The following is a 20549-nucleotide window of genomic DNA, read 5'->3' as shown; positions in this document are numbered from 1 at the left end:
CATTGGTATTGGAAGGTTTAGCGTCCCAAAGCTGCACATGCATGGGCTATGAGAGACGCTAAAGTGGAGGGCTACGGGTTAATTTCGGCCGCCTGGGGCTCGTGCCCTGACATCGCAAAACACGCGGGCATCTTATGCGTTTCGCTTCCATCGAAATCCGGCCGCCGCTGCCGGCATTTGATCGCGCGCGTCCTCTGGCTGTGCAGCCGACACAGGACACAGCGTCACTATTTTTGTTTACATGCGCGGCATATAAAGGAAACAAAGGTTTCCTTCGTATCGTCCTGGTAAAGTTAGAACAGCACGTCATCGCTTTAATGCACGAAGGTCGTAGGTCTATAATTTAAGAGGTAAAAAGTTATCGGGCCACCTTCGAAGACGCTACGAAATTCAGCGCTATAGCTGGCCGCTTAACCCCACCTCTCTATGATGTTGCTGATGAGTGAGGCAGTTAAGCGTACAGCTACTGTTGATATTCGCGGCATCTTTGGCAGCCTGCTCGTGACCGAACGCGCAGGGCCGAATTGACACTAAAACGGCCGAGTGGCACCATCGTGGTCAGCCCGTCTCTCACGTCTGGCGGCTTGCGCTTCGCAGGCGCGCAACTGCGGACCTTTACGTAGTCGCCGCTTGTGCACATGCTCGCGTTCACGGCTGCTGTGCCGGGCGACCCATCTTCTGTGCCAGGGTAGAGAGCGACTGAGTTAAGGCGCGCTGAGAAGCCGCGCGGTACGAGCCACGCAGCCTTACGCACGTATCCCATGCGCATGTGCTCATGCAGTCTTTCATGGTCACGCGGCTGTTGTTGCGGTGCGCGCTTTGTAAATTTTCACTATGCGGGTGACAGGAACCTTGCACAACGTCTCACTATAAGCTAGCGCCGAAAAAAAAATCTTCTCGTCATGTTGACGGCTATGCATACGTCAACAATCACTCGTGGCACTGACGGCGGCGCGTATATATCCTTCTGCCTGCGCAGTTATGTATGCAGTGTACGCTAGTAAAGACACACTAAAACAAAAATGACAGTATGGTACCCACTGTGTAACGCGAGAATCAGCGACATAGCTGTTAAGGTATTTATATTTTACGATATGTTGTGTGTAGAGAATATGAAAGCGACTTCATATCTGTGTAGTTCTATTTTTTTTATTTTTCCACACATACTCGTTCTTCGACTAGGTCCCCTCTCCGGTCCACCGTTCTAGGCTCACGGCTGCACCGATAAATCTCTCCCCGTGCGGCGTTTTTCAGCAGCCGCCGCAGATGCAAACCACCCTCCAGGTTGTGCCTTCCTACGCTCTCGGCATGCCTTCCTCCTTTAAAAGTAACCCTCATCCTTCCAAGGTGGATGCCTTCCGGGTGGTTCCCGTAGCAACCACCCACCGGTTGCGCCTTCTTACACTGTCACCATACTTACCCCTTCCACGGTAAACGCCATCCGTATGGTTTCAGGGGTAATCACGCACCGAAACACTCCGAGCCCTCGCAGCGGTTCCCATGGCAATGAACCCACCGATTACGCCGACAACTACTACGAAGCGAGAGCCAGGAACGGCCGCTTAACAGCTGTCGCTGCAAAACAATTTAACCTGACTTCTCTTTGCTGTCGTCCACTTCTTCGTTTATTTCTACTTCTACGGTCTTCTTACTCTTCTACCGTGGCAGGCGTATACAGAGAGAAGGGTTTATTAGCAAAGAAAAGCAGAGAGGTTGTCTTGAGCTACGATAATCTGACCTGTTACTCTGCATTGAGGAACAAAGAAAAAGAGGGTTGTGGTGGAAGACGATAAGGACTGAAGAGCGGAGCGAATGTATGCAAACACGTCATTAGTACACTTGTTAGCAGCCGCGAGTCGAGGTCGGCGCTGCTTAGGAAGCAAAGGAGCGCTCGAACTACCCGGAGCTGTGATTTCCGTCAACAGGCAGACAATAAACTTTATTAGTCGAGTGGGAGGGGCGGAGCTGCTCTTAACGCAGCAAGTCAACCACGCCTGAAGGCAGCGAGCTTATGCGCTCCGGCGGCCCAGTCAGCCCGGCTCTGGGCTGCGCAGCGTGGTCTCCCACTTTTTTTTTCTTTCGCAAATACGCAATAGTATTTTGGCTCTCTAAGAAACTTCAGGTGGCAGAAATTTCTGCGGAGCCCTCCAAAATGGTGTGCCTTCGCACTAATACAGACGACACAACTACATTTGTAGGAATCCCTCTGAACGTCCTCCGAATGTATCACACAGCATGCTAAAGTGCTCTCCAAAGGGTCTTTTCGTTCATCTTGAGAACGTTAACAGGACCGTGTCATCGGCAAAATGTCCGTTAATATTGTAACGCGGTGGTAAACCGACGAACACATAACGACTTGATGACAGGATAAAATATGGTGTAAAGGCTGCAGGCCTAGCGCGAACGCTCCGTCCCACGTCACTGCCCGCTTCGTTATCTTCTGCTCCAAAAAACATTACCCACGGGGTCACCGAGTGATGGTCCCGATCAAAGGCTGGTTATCTGAGAGATGAGATGATAGTGGATATGGGCAGTAAAAGGATGGAACAGAATGGGAGGTTTGCCACCGCGACGAATGAGCTGATATGAGGAATTCTGGTCCCCGGAGCGTCGTTACCAGCAGTCGCCACTAGAGGACCAAGGCCCGTGGATCCACCGAACAGCATGGGGGGGGGGGGGGGGGGGGGTGCCGTCTTGTCTAGTGACGTGGCGGCAATTCTTCGTCGTGAGGTCGTTTGGTCTTGTCATCGGGTCCTGTTTCTCGCTTCGTTGTCGCGTCGAGGGGTCGTTGCTGGGATGGTGGGGCGGGGGAGAGCGGCTGGGTCTGGTCGAGTCAGGCCGAGCGGCGGGATTCAGGAACCCTCGGGCCACGACGAAGGCAGACGGAAAGGGTCGATGCTCCAGGGCCTGAATCAGGAGACTATGTGGGCACCTCCACCAAGTTGTAACGCGGCAGCAAGCCGAAGAACACAGGATGACATGAAGACAGGATGCCATACGGCTGAGGGTCTAACGCGAGCGCTCCATATCGCGCCACTGCCCACTTCGTCGTCGTCTGCTCCATAACAATATCAACTCGCCGGGAGCACCCTACCTGCGAAACCTGAAAGGGAACACGATTAGCCAGCCTACTAACTATGGAAGCTATCACCGTACTCACAGACCCAAGCAAGCCAACAAGGCTAAGAGGTAGCGTCAGCAGAGACACATGTCCAGACCTCTCACTGGTGAAGAATTCTAGGACGGTGGTGTGGCCAGTGGAGAAAATCTATGCAGCGATGATTGCATCCTAATAATTAGGACAGAATGCAACAAGAGCAAAAAAGCTAGAAGGGAAGACAGGCTAACGGACTGGAACAAAATCAGGGAAAGCAGGAAGTATAGAGAGGCGGAAGAAGTAACACAGCACTGAGCGTGGGTCAAACAACTCCTACGGTGAAAAAGTTGACGACGCTCGGCAGCGCTGCAGGCAGAAGAGTCTAGGGTTAGCTGCGGGGTAGCGGCAAAGTACCTGTCGGTGTTGCGCTAGCTTGCTCAATTTTTTTGTCTGTGCCTGCTTGCTCCTGTTCTAGGGTGATTCGGTGCGGGACGAAAGCTTAATGTCTACTTTTTCTCCCGGCCAGGGGTTTTCCCTTGGTCGGCATCTTTTCCTCAATGCCAGCTCCCAATTGATCTTTTTTTTTGCAGTGGAGTTTCCAGCATTCCGGTCGCTTTAGTGCCTTCTGATGGAGGCGCGATCCGACTGAACAACCCAGAGGCAGTACAGGCGGCTGTTCAATCGACATCGAAGCACTTCTTGCGCATTACTGATATCCGACAGTTCGGCAGGGGTGGCATTTTGTGCAGGTCACCATATAAGGACTGTATTGAAGACCTGCTGAAGTGTACGTCCTTCGCCAACCACCCCGTGAGCGCATTCATTCCGCCTCATCTAGCATGTTCCAAGGGCTTGGTCCGAGGGGTCGACTCTCGATTCAGTCCTATGGAAACGCATGAGAACCTCTCGCCTGCGGGTGTGATTGCTGTCCATCGATACAGCAGGATGGTCAATTGAGTAAAAATTCCTACGGAGTCCGTCATTGCCACATTTTCAGATTCTGCCCGTCAGAAATTAAGGTGTGGCCATTGGTATTTCATGTAGATGCCTTTAACTCTCGGCCTCTTCAGTGTCAAAACTGCTGGCGATTTGGCCACAGTTGCAAAGCCTGCAAATCGGCCTTGCGCTGTTGTGCTTGTGGGGAAGGTCATGGCAGAGAGGAATGTCCAGAACAGCAAGAGAAATGTTGTTTGTGTAGTGGTGCTCACCCTGCTGATTCGCCTGACTGTCCTACACGAGCACAAGAAGTCCAGGTGCTCGAGCTTATAGACAGACATGAGTGAGTCAAGGGGCCGATTGTCATGCACACCAGACGGGAAATATACATTAGCTACCGTAAAGGGCTGTTGACCTGGGACACTGAGGTCAACCGCAAGTATTTCACATTCATTGTCCGCATATTAGAAAGAAATGCATGCCCTGTGACAAAACTTTGTAGAGATGAGCACTAACAACCCTCCCCCTCGTGATGACCGGTCAAGCTGGAACGGACTGTAATTCTTGAGATGATAATTGAAATTTGTAGTTAGCCATGTTCCTGTAATGCAATTAAATCTGGTAGAAGCTGATTGCATAGGCAATTTAAATCTGTTGACGCTGAGAATATAGATCGGCAATTCAACTTGAGTACACTTAAGAACCCTATCTTGGCGGGAGTGCCGCAGCCGCGACTGCATTTTCTAGAATCCTGGTCTCAGAATTTTGACTGGCGTTACTTTTCTTTGTCGTAGGCTGGGGGAAAGATGGACCTGCAATATTCAAAGGAGACCCACTTCGTTTCTGGGCGCAGAGATCAGACTCCATATCCACACAGTCCATGCGTCGATAACGCTGCTCGGAGGAGAGGCCTGAGAGGTATTTTGTTGCTAATGTTTTTTTGGCCCTGTGGAGCGGAATTGATTACTACAGAAGGAGGAGCAGCTAATAGTAGCCGTTCTCAGGTTTTATTATTTGGAGACTTCAATTCGCACCATGTGACTTGGTGGTTTAAAACAGACAGCTTTGGTTCTAGACTATTTGATTGGGCTTCTGTCAACAACTTGATCTGCAACAATTCCGGATTGCCTACGTTTGTTCGGAGTCAATGCCGCTCTGCCTTGGATTTAACTTTTCCTCCCGAGGAGTCTTTGTTATGCCTTGGGCGCATGTTGACTGTACAACAAACAGTGATCATCTACCGATTAGTTTCAAGTTTGCATGTAAATTAACTCTTTCTGAGCGACATCTGTACACGCTAATAAATTACAGTCGCTTTAAAGACACGATAAAATCAGCTCTCTAAATCACTTCAGACCCTTGCGCTGAGACAAGTGCCGAAAGCAAGGCTACACATCTATGTTCAGTACTGGACCATGCAAGGCAAAAGTCTGAATTTTTGGTTAAGGAAACCAAGGGTGCAATCACGAACAATTGGTGGAATGCTGAGTGCACGCGTGCATATAGACGACGGAAAGCAGCTTGGAAGAAACTTCTCGTCAATCAATGCCCAAAAAATTGGTTGGATTATAAGTATGTCGCAGCAACATTTAAGCGCACTGTCACCAGTGCAAAGGAGGAGTATAATACAAATCATTATGATTTCCTTTCGCAATCAGGAAATAAACGCGCTTTGTTTAATTTCATGAGGCGCAATACGGTGATTCCACCGGCTGTCAACATTGAATCTCTCGTTCAGTCCCCTGCTGGCATCGCAAAGGCCTTCGAGGACATTGCGTGTGGCCTAGAGCTTCGCTTTACATCTGCTCTACCTTCTCCAGCTATATTCACATGCACCTCAAGTGATTTCACTGAGGTCTCTATGCCTGAGCTGTCGCAAATTGTTCTGCGCTTATCCTCAGCGGCTCCTGGCCTCGATAAGGCCACTTCATCTATGATCAAATTAAATTTAGTTCAATGAATCTTCTGAAGACCTGTTGGCTCTAGTTAACCATTCCATTAAAGGTCCTTGGATGCCTCATGAGTGGCGTCTTGCTGAAATAGTTTCATTGCTTAAAAAGCAAGGGGAGGGCTTTACTTTAGACAACATACGCCCTATTTCATTAACATCGAACCTAGTGAAATTTGTGGAAAGGGTCCTCCTCAGCCGTGTCATGTCATTCATTTCGGAAAATGCTCTCTTGAATCCGTGTCATATTGGTTTAGGGCCGGGTTTTTCAATTTGGTGTGCTCATACTGACCTAGAGAGTCGTATTAAATTAGCTCGCAAAAGAAAACAGTTTGCTGCGCTTGTCACTTTGGATGTCAGTAAAATATACGACAGCGTTGAGCACTCGATTCTGTTACTCAGATTACAGGAACTCAACTTCTCAAGCTATTTTGTAGCCTGGATTTCTGCTTTTTTGGAATGTAGAGAATTTTATTGCTGCCAAAATGGTGTTTCCTCAAGGAGATTTCAACAGACAAGAGGTGTACCGCAAGGACCAGTTCTCTCACCTGTTCTTTTGAATATTTTTCTAAGCTGAATTCCATGCATTCAAAATGTGAAAACTTATGTGTACGCCGACGATATTGCATTTTTTGCAATAGCAGGTGACATTCACACTCTTTCTCGAACCCTGCAAAATTACCTCAATGATCTTGACAACCTGTTAGGAAGAATTCATCGGTCCCTCAATGTGAATAAATGTGCATTGTTATTATTTCCGGTTTCTGTTCCTGTAAATATCTGCCTGGTCTATAGAAATACCATAATTCCTCAAGTTCAGACGGTGAAGTATCTCGGAGTAATAATATACGACTCTACTCTTTCCTGGCGGCCACACATTGAGCAAGTTTCTGCGAAAGGAGTTCGGGCCATTGGCATCCTGCGCAGGCTTTGTAGTGCTAGGTCAGGCATGAGAAGGCATACACTTCTAATGATTTATAAAATGTACGTCCGCCCAATTTTGGAGTTCGGCTGTGTTTTATTCTCAGGAGCTCCTGCCTATAAACTTCGCCCTCTTGTGCTCTTGGAGCGTGAGGCATTGCGCCTCTGTTTGGGTCTTCCAAAATATGTTGCCAATGCTGTTCTGTACCTTGAGGCGCGAATCCCATCATTATCAGCTAGGTTTCGCCTTTTAACAGTTCAAACATTTTTAAAATTGTGCGACTCACCTCTTCACGCCTCCAGTATAATATTTCTTAGTCAACCTTCCGCCTTTTTTAGTGCCGCCTTGTCTCGTTTTCATACTCCGCAGATATGTTTCCTGCAGACCCTCATTGATCCCATAAACATTCATTTCACAGATGTCCATCAAATGTATAACAACCCATCTTCTGTCCAGATTGAATTCGATGACATTTTACCATCGAATGCAAAGCTGCAGCCCTTTCCTCTTCTTCATGGTTTGTTGCAGGATCAACTAAGGTCCTTTCCCTCTTATGTTCTTATTGCTACCGATGCCTCGCAGCATCGCGAAAAGGCAGGTATGGGAATTTTTTCGCCTTCACTGGGTTGGTATTTTTCTATCCGTCTTCCTGACTTCACTCCAATTTTTCTAGCTGAATTATTAGCAGTAATCTTAGCCTTACGAAAATTAGAAACTACCGTTTCCCAGGTCGTGGTTATGACGGACTCTCTGTCCATTTGCTCTACATTATCCTCGCCCACTGAGTCTCGGGCATTACGCCTCTTTAAGTTCCTGATTCCGCTCCATCTAAATTCGGTAAGGTTGCTTTGGGTACCAGGTCACATGGGCTTTCACTTAAATGAGGTTGCAGGTTCCTTAGCAAGGGCCTCTCTCTGCGGCCCAATTATTTCTGTCCTGCCAACCTGTGCATACACAGCTGCGGTGAGGTTTTCGCCGCTACACAATATTTCAGAAATTTGCTGCCTCGGCTCTTACATCATTTCCCGAATATCAGCATCTTCTGCTTCCTTGGAGTAACAAAGACTGGCGCTCGCGCAGACTATAGAGATCTCTTTCACGCGTTTGCGTTGCCGGGTTCCCCTTCTAAATTTCCACCTTCACAGATCTGGCCTGGCGTCTTCCCCATTGTGCCCTTTTTGGGCCGAACCTAAGACAATAGATCACTTCCTGCTGTTCTGCCGCCGCTTCTCTCATTTTAGGAAGCGTCTTTTGCGAATTCCATTTCATCAACTGGGTTTGCGTGTGTCCTCTGCGGTTGTTCTTTCCATTGGCGCTTCTTTGCGTGGGCGAAGCGACAGGAGTGTGCGCTCTGCTATGCAAAATTTCCTTCAAGAAACACAGCGACTCCCATTCCAATTTCTTTTTCCAGCTCTCAGTCAGTACGACATTGAAACATTACAGGCATTGTATTCTATTGTGCACATTAAGCCATTGTCCCGTCTTCGATCTCAAAGTTAACAGGACCCCTGTCCTTGCGTCTTCCGAACTGTCAGCCTGCATGCTATTACCACTCCTTTTGCCGTCAAAACTTTCCTGTATCCAGCAATTAACCGCCTGTGTCTTGGCCACTCCCCCGCAGTGGGTATGAGCCAGCATTGTTTGAGGCCTACCTGCCTATACCTACGAATGTTACGAAATTCATAAAGCCAGCTGACGAAGCCCAGCAATCTACCTGCAGTTGCTATACCCACGGGAGGCCAGAATGGTCCTTAGCGGTTGAAGAAGCAATGGTTCAACAAGAAACTAAAGAAACGGATAGCGGAACTCGCCAAAACAGCCGAAAAATATGCATAGCGGTTAGCCAAGGTCAACTGGCATCGACTATGCGACTCATTAGAGGGTAATTTTTAACAAGGGCAGTGAAAAGGAACTTATAGAGGAGATCACGAATAAATGCATTCAGATCGAGGAAAAAAAACGCGGCACAGCAAGTGTACGGAGGAGAGCAGAATTTGGAGATGGACAGAGAAATAACGACCAGGGAGGTAAAAACCGTGCTGGAAATGAAAATAAATGCGAGTTCGGACAAGGACTGAGTTTAATAAGGTGTGGGTTCGGGCTAATTGGTAACCCATTCTCTACAACAAAGCGCTCAGAAAACGACGAAGACGAGAGCTCTTGTCTCTGTCTTTCTCGTCTTCGTCGTTTTCTGTGCGCTTTGTTGTCAGGCAGGGACAATGTCAGTCAAGATGTTGGCCAATCTCGATGAAACTTCATTAACGAGACTAATAGATTTCTTTAGCAACTGCTAGGCAGAAGGAAAAATACTCAGACGTGGAAGACAGCAGAGATGCACTTCATACCAAAGCCGGGGAAAGAAATCAACATAGTGAACCTAAGACCGATCTCGCTCACATCGTGCTCGGGAAAACTTTTTGAGAAAATAATCCACCAAAGGCTATACAAGCACATAGAAAGAGAAGGCAGAACCACAAACACCATGTTTGGCTTCAGAACAAACCATCATGACATCCTCCTTCAGCTAAAAGAGGAAATAATTGACACGCCGAGAAGCAACGAAACCAAAGTTACACTATAGCATTAGATCGAAAGGGTGCATTTGGCAATGTGAAGCACAAGACTGTAGTAAGTAACCTAAAGAACACTAACTGCAATGAAAGGACGTAATATTAAAGACTTCCTGGCCAAGCGCACAGTCAATCTCAACGTAGGAAAGACCAAACCAGAACCCATAAACATCGTCGACGGGGGGACCCCAAAAAGGGCATTATTATCTCTAATGCTATTTAACATAGCCATTTTGCCGCTCCCGAACTGCACGCCATAGAGGGCATCAAGCATGCTCTTTCCGCGGACCGCCCTTTCCGCGGACCTTATTAAAACGTGTACGAACAGCGGCAATGAAGAAGAAATACAACACGACTGCAGGAAGCGCCTGTAGCGCCTGTGTCGTGTCCGTCTTTGCCTATGTGCCGTGTCTTTTGTGCGCTTCATCCACTCAAGAAATACAACACGACTGCAGGAAGCTACAAACACAGTACAAGCGTATGCGGAAGAATGCGCACACGCCGCAGCCCGAGCACTACCATCCAGAGCACCCCAACACACGGGTGAGAACAATTACTCATACTTGTTGACCACACACTCAAAAATCCTACAGCTTTATAGGTAAAGGTTGGACTTTTCGGCATAAACTGAAAAAAAAAAGATAAAAGTACGCCGAGTTCAGTTTATGAAATTCGGTTTGAACCGAAAAAAATAAACGGGGTATTCTTGGCATGCAAGTTATAGCTATAGCTGCCTGTTGAGTACGAGTTACACTCAGTCAAAGTTGAAAATTAACGAAGTAGGGAAGCCAGACGCGTAATGGGACGGTGGTACTGTCGGATCAGCAGCGTAGGTGTGCGATTTGAGGCACTGCTCCGCTCGCTGACATGTACACCACATGGTATAGGCCTGCCAAGACAACACAGATACAGAAAGGATAAAATAACAGATTTTATTGAGGTCATGACACGCCGATTAATGCCAGGTGGCAAAAGACCCAGCTTTATTGAGCAGCGCGTATTTATACCGACAGTAGCGGGAGAGGGAACGCGTAGTGCTTCAGTTCGTAATGCTTATCAGTTGCCCGTTTAAGCCGGCATTGCGCATACGATACAAGACGATTGAGCACTGGTAGGAAATAGTGTCCAGCCCAGACTCGAAAGTTCCGCAGGAGCTGATCGAAAGGGCTAGAGCGGCTGCAAGATTCAATGGACTCCAAGGATAGGGGAACCGACCACCAATTTTCGTTCCAATTAAAATGTTTTCATCATCATCATTATTTATTTAAATTGTTTCATCCTTATTCTTTTTTTAAGATCAGTTCATCTCGTCGGGATTCTGCCCAACAAAAGCATATTGCGCAGCATACATAGGCTGACTATAATATATATTCTCTGAGGGCTTTTTAAAGTGCGAAATGTTTTTAGCTTCCAGCTGCCGCGGTGGCTCAGTTGCTATGGTGCTCGGCTACTGACCTGAAAGACGCGGGGTCGATCGATTCCGGCCACGGTGGTCGTATTTCGCCGGAGAGTGAAATGTTAGAGGCCCGTGTACTGTGCGATGCCAATGCACGTTAAAGAACCCCAGTTAGTCGAAATTTCCGGAGCCCTTCACTACGGCGTCCCTCACAGCCTGAGTCGCTTTGGGACTTTAAATCCCCCATAAAGCAAACTAAACCAAGCTTTTAGCCTCCATTCTCGGCAGTCGCAGTCAAACAACGTCCCAGAATCATGGCTACGATGACACCGAAACCAACCATCAGTTTTGCGCCTAATTTTCCGTGGGGTGAGGGTCGGGGCTTAGCAGGAAAGGAAAGGCGCAGGTGCTGAGTAACTGAGAGCAGAATGTTAGGCTGGCGGCTGTGGTTTAAAATGCGAGGCCTTTATATATGGCTAGCTGCAGATATGTCAAGGCTATGTTTCCCGATTACGCGGCGTCGATGCAAGGAGTGCGATATGAGGAAATGGGAAAGGGAGATAAAGCAGGTGCATGCTTACTGGCGAGAATGCAGTGACGTCATGCCCGACGCGATGGCAATGGCCCCGCGGCCTGACACACCGGACGCCCGACCCATGTTCAGAGAACTTACAATCCGAACATTGCGCGTCAAGCGCCACCCTACCTTCGCCGGGCAGCACCACAGGAAAAAAAAAAAAGGCGGACGGCGTTGCAGTGATCTTAGTGCTGCTTGATGCGGCGTGATACCTTTGATGTATAAAATGAAAATAGCGGCTTTGCATTTGCAAGCGAATTACTTTTTTTGTGAGGTCAAATGACATTACTTATTTAGGTTTCGTGTTATTTTGGCAGTTTTGTCTTATTTTGTTGTTAAAACGTAGGCTCAACGACGTGATTACCTTTTTCTGAATGCCATTGTAGTCGAGGCGTGTACTGTGCCTCAATATCGGTCGCTTTTGGACGGCCGTTATTAGTTGCCGCGGTGCACGATGCGCGCCGATTTCGTCGCCGTGTTCAATCTGGTCGGCCAGGCGAGTCAGATGAGGCGGGCGGAAGCCTGAAGCAGTAGCGCGTCCTGCTTGGCCCACAACGACAGCCTGCACTCAACGCTTCCGGCGAGCGGCCGACAGTCTGGCGAAAATGCCTAGCTTGGCTAGACTGGCTACGAAGAGGTATAGCTTTTCGCCCGCCGGCCACCCGACGAACGCCGCCGAACGGAGTTCGTGCTTTGTTCGTCGGAAAATCGTTCCATATGACACAAGGCTATGGATGGATGTGCGAGCGCGCGTGTCTGCGTGTCTTCGTACCACCCCCGCTATCGCTGATATTCGCGACAACAGAAGGTCTGTTTGGTTTGGTTTATGGAGGTTTAACGTCCCAAAGCGACTCAGGCTATGAGAGACGCCGTAGTGAAGGGCTCCGGAAATTTCGACCACCTGGGGTTCTTTAACGTGCACTGACATCGCACAGTACACGGGCCTCTAGAAGTTCGCCTTCATCGAAATTCGACCACCGCGGCCGGGATCGAACCCGCGTCTTTCGGGTCAGCGGCCGAGCGCCATCACCACTCAGCCACTGCGGCGGCTCAACAACAGAAGGGTAAAGGTTCAGAGATTCGTTTTACGGCAGTAAATAGACAAGGACCGACAGACACGAACGACACAAACGCTGTACTTCAACTGAATTTTTATAATAAGCACAGAATCAAGCTTCAATGAAGCCCTTAACGATACCAATGAAGCATGATCGCGCAGTGCCACGTGTGTTTTCCAAAAAAAGTCGATTTCTTTTGGTGAGAGAGCGACAAAAGCAGCATTCAATTCAATGTTTATTTTTGCATTTTAATCAGGTAAAGATAGCAGGGAGTGGGGGAAAAACTGCCCTTAGGCAAGCTTGACTGGGTTCCCACACCCTTTGCATGGCAGTTTTTGCAACAGCTCTTCAGGGCTCAAGTGGTCGGATTGGCAACCACGCAGACATGGAGAACTATCCTCAGTCTCAATATTGAGTGCCCCCTCAACCTTCTTGCTAAACGAGCCATCCGAAGCGCCTGGAGAGGGTGCTTCAAGGCTACTCCCCTTCCAAGAAACATGCACCCGACCAACCACCCGGCACAAAGACGAGCGAAAGCAAATGCAATCCAGAAACACTGCGGCATACAAGAAGGCTTATTCTATGCCGATGCTGCGGATGCTTTAGCTATGCTAGCTACAGTGGCGGTTGTCCACAAAGGGCAGACGGTCGATGGACTTACAGTAGTCAGCCACGACACGTATGGTGCATGCAGTGCCTTCTACTCTAATATCTAATGCGGTCATGAATGGGCAACGTAGTTGTTGTGGTTTAGGTAGGTTGAAATAGTCTACTTTAGTGAATTAGTGAATACAGGTGTGAAGTAATCCTTAAACATGGCAGGGCAGCTCTTTTGAGCAACTGGACACTCGTTTTTATCAAACAGTAAAATATTGTCAGACGCGCATGACGGGGTATTTTTCATGAGCGATTGAAGGTCTTGTGATATGAATCTTTGTTTGGTCTTTCGGATGGCATGACAGTAGAATGTTTCGCAGTTTGTGTTCGCTTGCGAATGACTCGTGCGCAATCGCCTCGTAACCCTAAAAAAGCATTTTTTCTCTTGTTTTTTAGCGCTAGAAGTGACCTGTTATATCTAGGTGTAGATATGTTAGCACAAAAAGTTATTCGAGGAATGTGATTTCGCGCAAGTTCCGTTTTTTTTCTTCCTACAAAGTCGAGTTTTTGTTAAGAGACCGAGACGTTGTTAACAGACCGAGTAGTTTGCATATATTGCTTCTCCCCCTGTCCTCTATTCCTGTCCCCTCACCTCTTTCATTTCATTTCTCCATTCTGCCTGCTATCCTTTATTTCCGCTGCCCCAGCTCAGGTGCTTCAGTATCGATGGCAGATGCCGGGGCTAGCAAAAATCTTTTCCTTCCTTTTTACTATTATTTTAATAAAAAAAAAACCACTACCACCACCACCGAGACGAGAAACCACCAAAAAAATTCATAAAAACACTCGGGAGTGCACGATTAATGCGTTAATGTCAGCCTTTCTAGAATTTATAATTTGTTTTGGTCGAGCGTGGCGTGAATAAAAAGGGGCATTAATAGTGAACTGAAGAAGGTGCGGATCGCTCAACCCTTCATTATGAGACATATCTCTGACCCTTTAAAAAGTAGATGTTTGAATGAGGTCTGAAATAGTAGCATCGCGTGTTGGAGTGCCGACAAGTTGGACGAAAGAAAAGTCTAAAATTAGCTGCACGAACTCATCGGACGCAGAATAATGAATGAAAAGATAAGTTACACCATTCAGCGTCAGGGTAATTAAAGTCTGTGAACAAGAAAATGTCAGATTTAGGCAACCTAGCTCGAATAAGAAGCGTAAAAGATTGGGCAAGTTTGTCAGATATGCTTAACGGAATAATGGCGCAGATCAAGTGACAGGACAGCAGGAGAGCACAAACACACACAAGCGCCAACTTACAACTTTATTGTTTGGCTGCCAATATGCTGAATTTATACCAAGCAACACGCACAAACTGTGAACAATAATCAAACAGTGACGCACATGGACGCGATGTGCGAAGCGGCAAATCATGATATCGCACAAGGCAAGCAACATGACGAGTGCACTAAGCTCTACCGCAGCACGTGGAACATCCCTGTCTCAGATGACTAAGTGGAAAAAACAAGAGGTAAAAGACGGGACGACACAAGCTAAAACCGAAACTAATCACGAACATATCACCGAAGAAAAATTATGACGGAAGGCCACGTCACAAAACCAGGGAAATGACAAAAGAGGGCTAAAAGGGCTAAAAACATGAGAAACCTGAAACGTCAACAGAACACGGCAAAGACTCAGTGTAAAACAAGACGCATAAAACAAAACTACAAAGCCAACAGAAACACGGCTAAATTCGATGAAAGTGAATAACAAGGAACCTGGTATAAAAGCGCAAAAAACACACTAAGCATGCTGACACGAACTCGGGGCCCCGTATGGCGAGTAAAGGACAACAAAATCAAAATTTTCGGTGACTTTCTACCGTCGGTAAGCCATGGTGCACGGATATGCAAGATTTTGCGGTCCGAATGGCGGAGGCAGGCTAGATTCATCAGGGACTGCCTTCACGCGACCTTATTCTGGAGTGAGCCTCCAGGAAGAGCATACTTCAGATGGCGGGAGTATAATGGTCTATTGGCCCCAACCACCGAGTGCATATGGAAGGCCATGTTGACACATCTACGGGGCTTGCTGCCTCCGAAGAAGCCGAGCAGCTCTAACCAGCTGTATACTCTTGGTGACGTCCGCCTTCCCGACGATGTGACACAAGTGCTGCGCCTTGGACCCAAGTCCGCCGTGGAACCAAGAAAGAGTGCTCCGGAACTGGTGGCGGTTGTAAGAGAAGTGTCCAAACGGGCTTCGGACAATGGCGGTGATCTGTGCATTTCGCAAGGTGTAGACGTGTTAGCCCGCTGCCACCGACCACGACATCGTGTTCATTTGTCACGGATTTCCTCAGTTCTGAAGGAAAAGGGTGTTTGTCCCCTCCCAGCAGACAAAGAAGGTGGGTTTGCTGTGTTACCTTCACGTCTTTTCAAACAAAAAGCCTCTCGTGCGTTGGGGTCAGTTTTCAATCGGTGTTCCAATGTATCACTTGCCAAAGTAAAAACTAAAGCAAAAAAGCTTTGCAAGCGCCTTCAGCTCGACCATTTAGTGCAGAGTATTGGGAAAAGCAAAACAGATTTTTTGGAAGTGTTTTTCTCTGCGAAAACACATAAGGCTGACTGCCCTTTACGTGTGATTGTTTCGGAGGTGGGGACGTGGCAGAAGTGTGTTGCGCTGTACTTAAAAAGCAACCTGGGAATGTTAGCAATTGAAGACCCTTTTCTGGCTAGGGATTCCTTGTCAGTCATTGTTTTTTTACACACGCATGGTTGCAGAAAGCTCTGGGCTTTATCGGTTGACGTCAAAGATTTATATTATTCCTTGCCGCATCATGAAATTCTGTCGTGCGTAGAAGAGTGCATAGACCGCCACGGCCCGGTAAAATTTCAAAACGCTGCCGGTGTGAACACGTCTGCCTTTTTAAAACTTCTGCAATTCTATCTAACATCCACTTTCGTCTGTCACGACAAATCGATCCACTTGCAAAAGCAAGGCATCTGCATCGGTTCGTGTATCGCCCCGGTTCTCAGTGACCTGGTTCTGGCCCGCCGGGACGCGGCTCTGGTGAAGCAACTTGGCTCCGACGTGACAAAAGTGTTTCGCTATGCAGATGATTACTTAGTTATAGTGGACGCGCAAAATGAGGATCTCATTGATAGAACACCGAGCAAGTTCACGACAGGCTTACAGCCTCTGCTATTAACTCATGAGCTTCCAAGTGAAGGTTCTATAATGTTTTTGGACCTTCGTCTGACCTTCAAGGACAACCACATCTGTTGGTGCTATGAACCCAGAGCGAAGAAATGCCTCCTGCCATACCAGTCAGCCCACTCCAAACTAGTAAAGAGAGCCATTGTGCAACACTGTTTCACCGATGCTCTCAGAAAGTCGTGTCATCATGCAATGGACAGAAGCTTCAGTATGCAGGTCACGCACCTAAAGAGAGCGGGCTATCCGCATCCCTTGTTGGTATCGGTTGCTGAAGGCCTGCACAGGAAACAAAAAGTAGAGGCCCGTCTGAGTGATGAAGAAAAGAATCGATTCAAGGCCAAGAAAAAGGAGGAGCTCAAGAAAAGCAAGGTTGCTGTGATACCATATCTTCATGCCGTTTCACACAACCTTAAAAAGATCGGAGCTCGTGCGAAAGTCAGAGCGGTATGTTCCGCTCCTGTCAAACTTTCTGCCCTTTGTAAGAAATCCTGTCATGTCAAGAAAGCGAAGCCGGACTGCATAATCAACTATGAGAACAAATTCGTAGCCTGTTCTGAAGGAGTCGTTTACACGATCCCTCTAACATGTGGTGCCAGTTACATAGGCCAAACAGGAAGGTGCCTCAACGAGCGTCTGAAAGAACATCGCAGGAAGTTACGTCAATTGGCAATTGAAGGCCATTTAGGCGAACACTGCAGGTCCTGCAAGTGCAGGGCGCTACTGAAGAAATGCTCTGTTATTTACAAGCGCAAAGATCAGCTCACCCGCGATTTTATATTGTAGAAGCGCAAGAAATAGCGCGAGCTGAGAAGACTTGTATCAGCGCGGCATCAATCTGCCTAACGAAAAAAGAATTAACCTTCCTCACCGAACGTGAGCGCTCTGGAGGTGGCAGACCAGGGTTTTGATTTTGTTGTCCTTTACTCGCCATACGGGGCCCCGAGGTCGTGTCAGCATGCTTAGTGTGTTTTTTGCGCTTTTATACCAGGTTCCTTGTTATTCACTTTCATCGAATTTAGCCGTGTTTTTGTTGGCTTTGCAGTTTTGTTTTATGCGTCTTGTTTTACACTGAGTTCTTGCCGTGTTCTGTTGACGTTTCAGGTTTCATTCTCATGGTTTTAGCCCTTTTAGTCCTCCTTTGTCATTTCCCTGCTTTTGTGACGTGGCCTTCCGTCACAATTTTTCTTCGGTGATATGTTCGTGATTAGTTTAGGTTTTAGCTTGTGTCGTCCCGTCTTTTACCTCTTGTTTTTTGCCAGTTAGTCATCTGAGAGAGGGATGTTCCACGTGCTGCGGTAGAGCTTAGTGCACTCGTCATGTTTGCCTTGTGCGATATCATGATTTTCCGCTTCGCACATCGCGTCCATGTGCGTCACTGTTTGATTATTGTTCACAGTTTGGGCGTGTTGCTTGGTATAAATTCGGCATATGGGCAGCCAAACAATAAAGTTGTAAGTTGGCGCTTGTGTGTGTTTGTGCTCTCCTGCTGTCCTGTCACTTGATCTGCGCCATTATTTCGTTAAGCATAGCTCGAATAGACGCTCTAATGTCGAGGAGATGAGGGACAAGACTTGGGAGGGTATTCTGTGTGTCTGTAGCAGACGCCCAGGACAGTGTTACCTGGACTGCATGTTACTGCTAGCCATATGATTTCCAGTGCTCAGGAGATATCGATGAGTAAAGACAAGATATTTAGAATTTAGATATTTAGACAAGAATGTAAAATTTGCGCTTATTGGCCGGCATTTTCCAGTCTGAAACTGCCGCGACTAGAACGAAAAGAGTCGGCGTAGCCGGTGACGCCGCAGTGCGATTTTCGGCCAGTGCTTTCACATGCAACGCGTACCAGGAGAATTCGGTCGGAGGGACAGGCAAGGTTGCTTGATGTTTGCATAGGAAATCCGAAAAAAATTCTCGGGCTCAGTGCTAGGAATATATATATTCCTAGCACTGAGTCCTAGAATTTTTTTCGCTGTTCGTACAGCAATGATGTTCGACTAGAATTTTGCATTCGAACCTCTTAAACATCTCGGCCCATCGACCTGACAGTATCTACCGGCTCACTGCCGCCAGGCGAAGTGTTTTTTTTTTTTTAGGAGTGTGCGATGAGGGTCTGGTTCGAATGACATGAAACAAACTGCGCAGGGGACAACACACAGGAGAGAAGCACACAGGACGAGCGGAGACTTAAAACTGGTTCCAAAACAGTGTAGCAGAGCCAAAGACGAGGACGATGAAGCGGCGCCTCTTTTCTTTATCAACAACAACGAACATGCGCGCCAAATAGGCAATCCCATTACAAATACACTATCACATTCACTTAACCAATTCAAGAAAGTTTAGTTGCCTCTTATACAACTGAACGAAGCCTCGCTGACACACTTGTCGAGGCCATATACCTCTCTGGGGTTGAGAATCTAATTTGCCTTTTTGTCCTTAGCGCCTCTGATTACCTGTTGCTTGAAAAGCGACGTGCGTTATCTATCACAGGATTGTCAATGTTTTGGAAAATGCTGGCGGCAGTGTGAACGCAGAGTTGCTATGTTACTGCACTAAATGTACAACTTCCTTTCTGCAGGGAACATACTTGGTTCCGTGGCTGATGACACAGCCTGCTTTCCTTCGTGTATCTTTGTTGGTTGAGAGGCACAAACGGGACAGCTTGCAGGGCGCGCTAAAGAAAACATCGACACCGAATTTCCATAATATATTCTGCCGTTCTGACCGCATTTAAGAATGCTTACGGAGAAAAAGGTCCTCGGTAAGCGCCGCAAACATCCCGATTATGCCGTCCGTTTCAGGCGTTGTTTGTTCTACATGTCGATGTCCGGATTCGGTACGAGTACGGATGTTAATCGGACGTCACTCGGACATTATTGGACGTGTGAGGTAGTTTGGTAGACAGTAAGCATCAAGAGGACATCCGCAAGATATTGCCATCGCATGCAGGAGCTTTAAAAGCCGAAGATTCATGAAGGGCACTCTAACAGCAGTTATTGCCGCCACTTGAAACTGCCGTGGAGGGCACTGGTTTTGTCCACGCAGTCGTCTAGAACTAGTGCTCGAGGGATTTGGCTGGTAGTGTCGGAGATACGTGTTGCCTGGCTCTTGGATTGACGCCTTTTTGCGATGTGTGCTGAGCAAGCCGTTTCTCGGTCTCGTGTCCCCCCCCCCCCCCCCTAGCGAAAGTTCCAATAGCATAACTAATAGCCTGTTTGCTTGTCGACAGCTATAATAGACAATTAGTCTAATAGGGAATACATTAAATAAAAAATTTCTTATTAAACTTATTGCCTCTGAGTTGTCGATAAGCAAACATGCCATTAGAAGTGCTGTTAGAGTTTGGATCTGACCTACTATTGATTACCCGACGCTGACAGGTAGCATTTCCGGGCCTAAACAGGCCTGAAAATGCACTCACTCGCAAATGCAACCCATCCGCAAAAAAATTCGCTGCGGTTTAACTACTGCTGAACCTGGTTAGAGAGCGAAAGCTGTGGTGTATCGGGCAAGTAGACGCGGCTTGGCCTCTGTAACGTTGAGTGCGTTCCGCACACTGGATATGCAGCGCGCCCACCCTGCCACCCCTTGTAGGTGGCAGTTTAATGGTTTATCGCGAGAGGTTGCTCACCCAATGAACGCTTCGGCCTATTGCTGTAGTGCCGCGTGGCTGCCACAACGTTGTCAGCGCTAATGCATGCAGGCCACATCTCTCTCTCGCCACCACCACGTAGTACCTCAAAGCTCGGTTTAGGCGTCCACTGACCCAGGGAGCCAGTTATGCCCTTCTTTACCTCAAAATCGTCGGTCTAGAACGTCGTCAACGCCAATGAACGCAATGAACGCCGACGGCATGTCTTGAATTCTCACATATCGGCTGTCGCCCGTGTGCTGTGCGGTGTCAGTGCACGTTAAAGATCCCCAGGTGGTCGAAATTATTCCGGAGCCCTCCACTACGGCACCTCTTTCTTCCTTCTTTCACTCCCTCCTTTATCCCCAGGTGGTCGAAATTATTCCGGAGCCCTCCACTACGGCACCTCTTTCTACCTTCTTTCACTCCCTCCTTTATTATCCCTTCTCTTACGGCGCGGTTCAGGTGTCCAACAATATATGAGACAGATACTGCGCCATTTCCTTTCCCCAAAAACCAATTATTATTATTATTGTATCGGCTGACACCTGTCAATGCCAACGCATGCAGCGCACATGTTATTGCGACTGCAAGAAGAGTG

General features: G+C 47.7%; 1 protein-coding gene across 1 annotated transcript in view; it reads left to right on the top strand.

Moving 5' to 3' along the window:
- Positions 1-2796: 2796 nt before the first annotated feature.
- Positions 2797-20549, top strand: part of LOC144116989 (uncharacterized) — a 29813-nt gene continuing 12060 nt past the window's right edge. Inside the window, exons 1-3 of the mRNA XM_077651222.1 lie at positions 2797-2924; positions 3688-3907; positions 4828-4951. Of these exons, the coding sequence (XP_077507348.1) occupies positions 2797-2924; positions 3688-3907; positions 4828-4951 (472 nt within the window). The remainder of the gene's footprint in view (positions 2925-3687; positions 3908-4827; positions 4952-20549) is intronic.

This window comes from Amblyomma americanum, chromosome 1 (assembly GCF_052857255.1).
Source record: "Amblyomma americanum isolate KBUSLIRL-KWMA chromosome 1, ASM5285725v1, whole genome shotgun sequence".
NCBI classification, from domain to species: Eukaryota; Metazoa; Arthropoda; class Arachnida; order Ixodida; family Ixodidae; genus Amblyomma; species Amblyomma americanum.
Note: the sequence above shows the minus strand (reverse complement) of the source record. Positions and strands in the feature narration are given on the sequence as shown.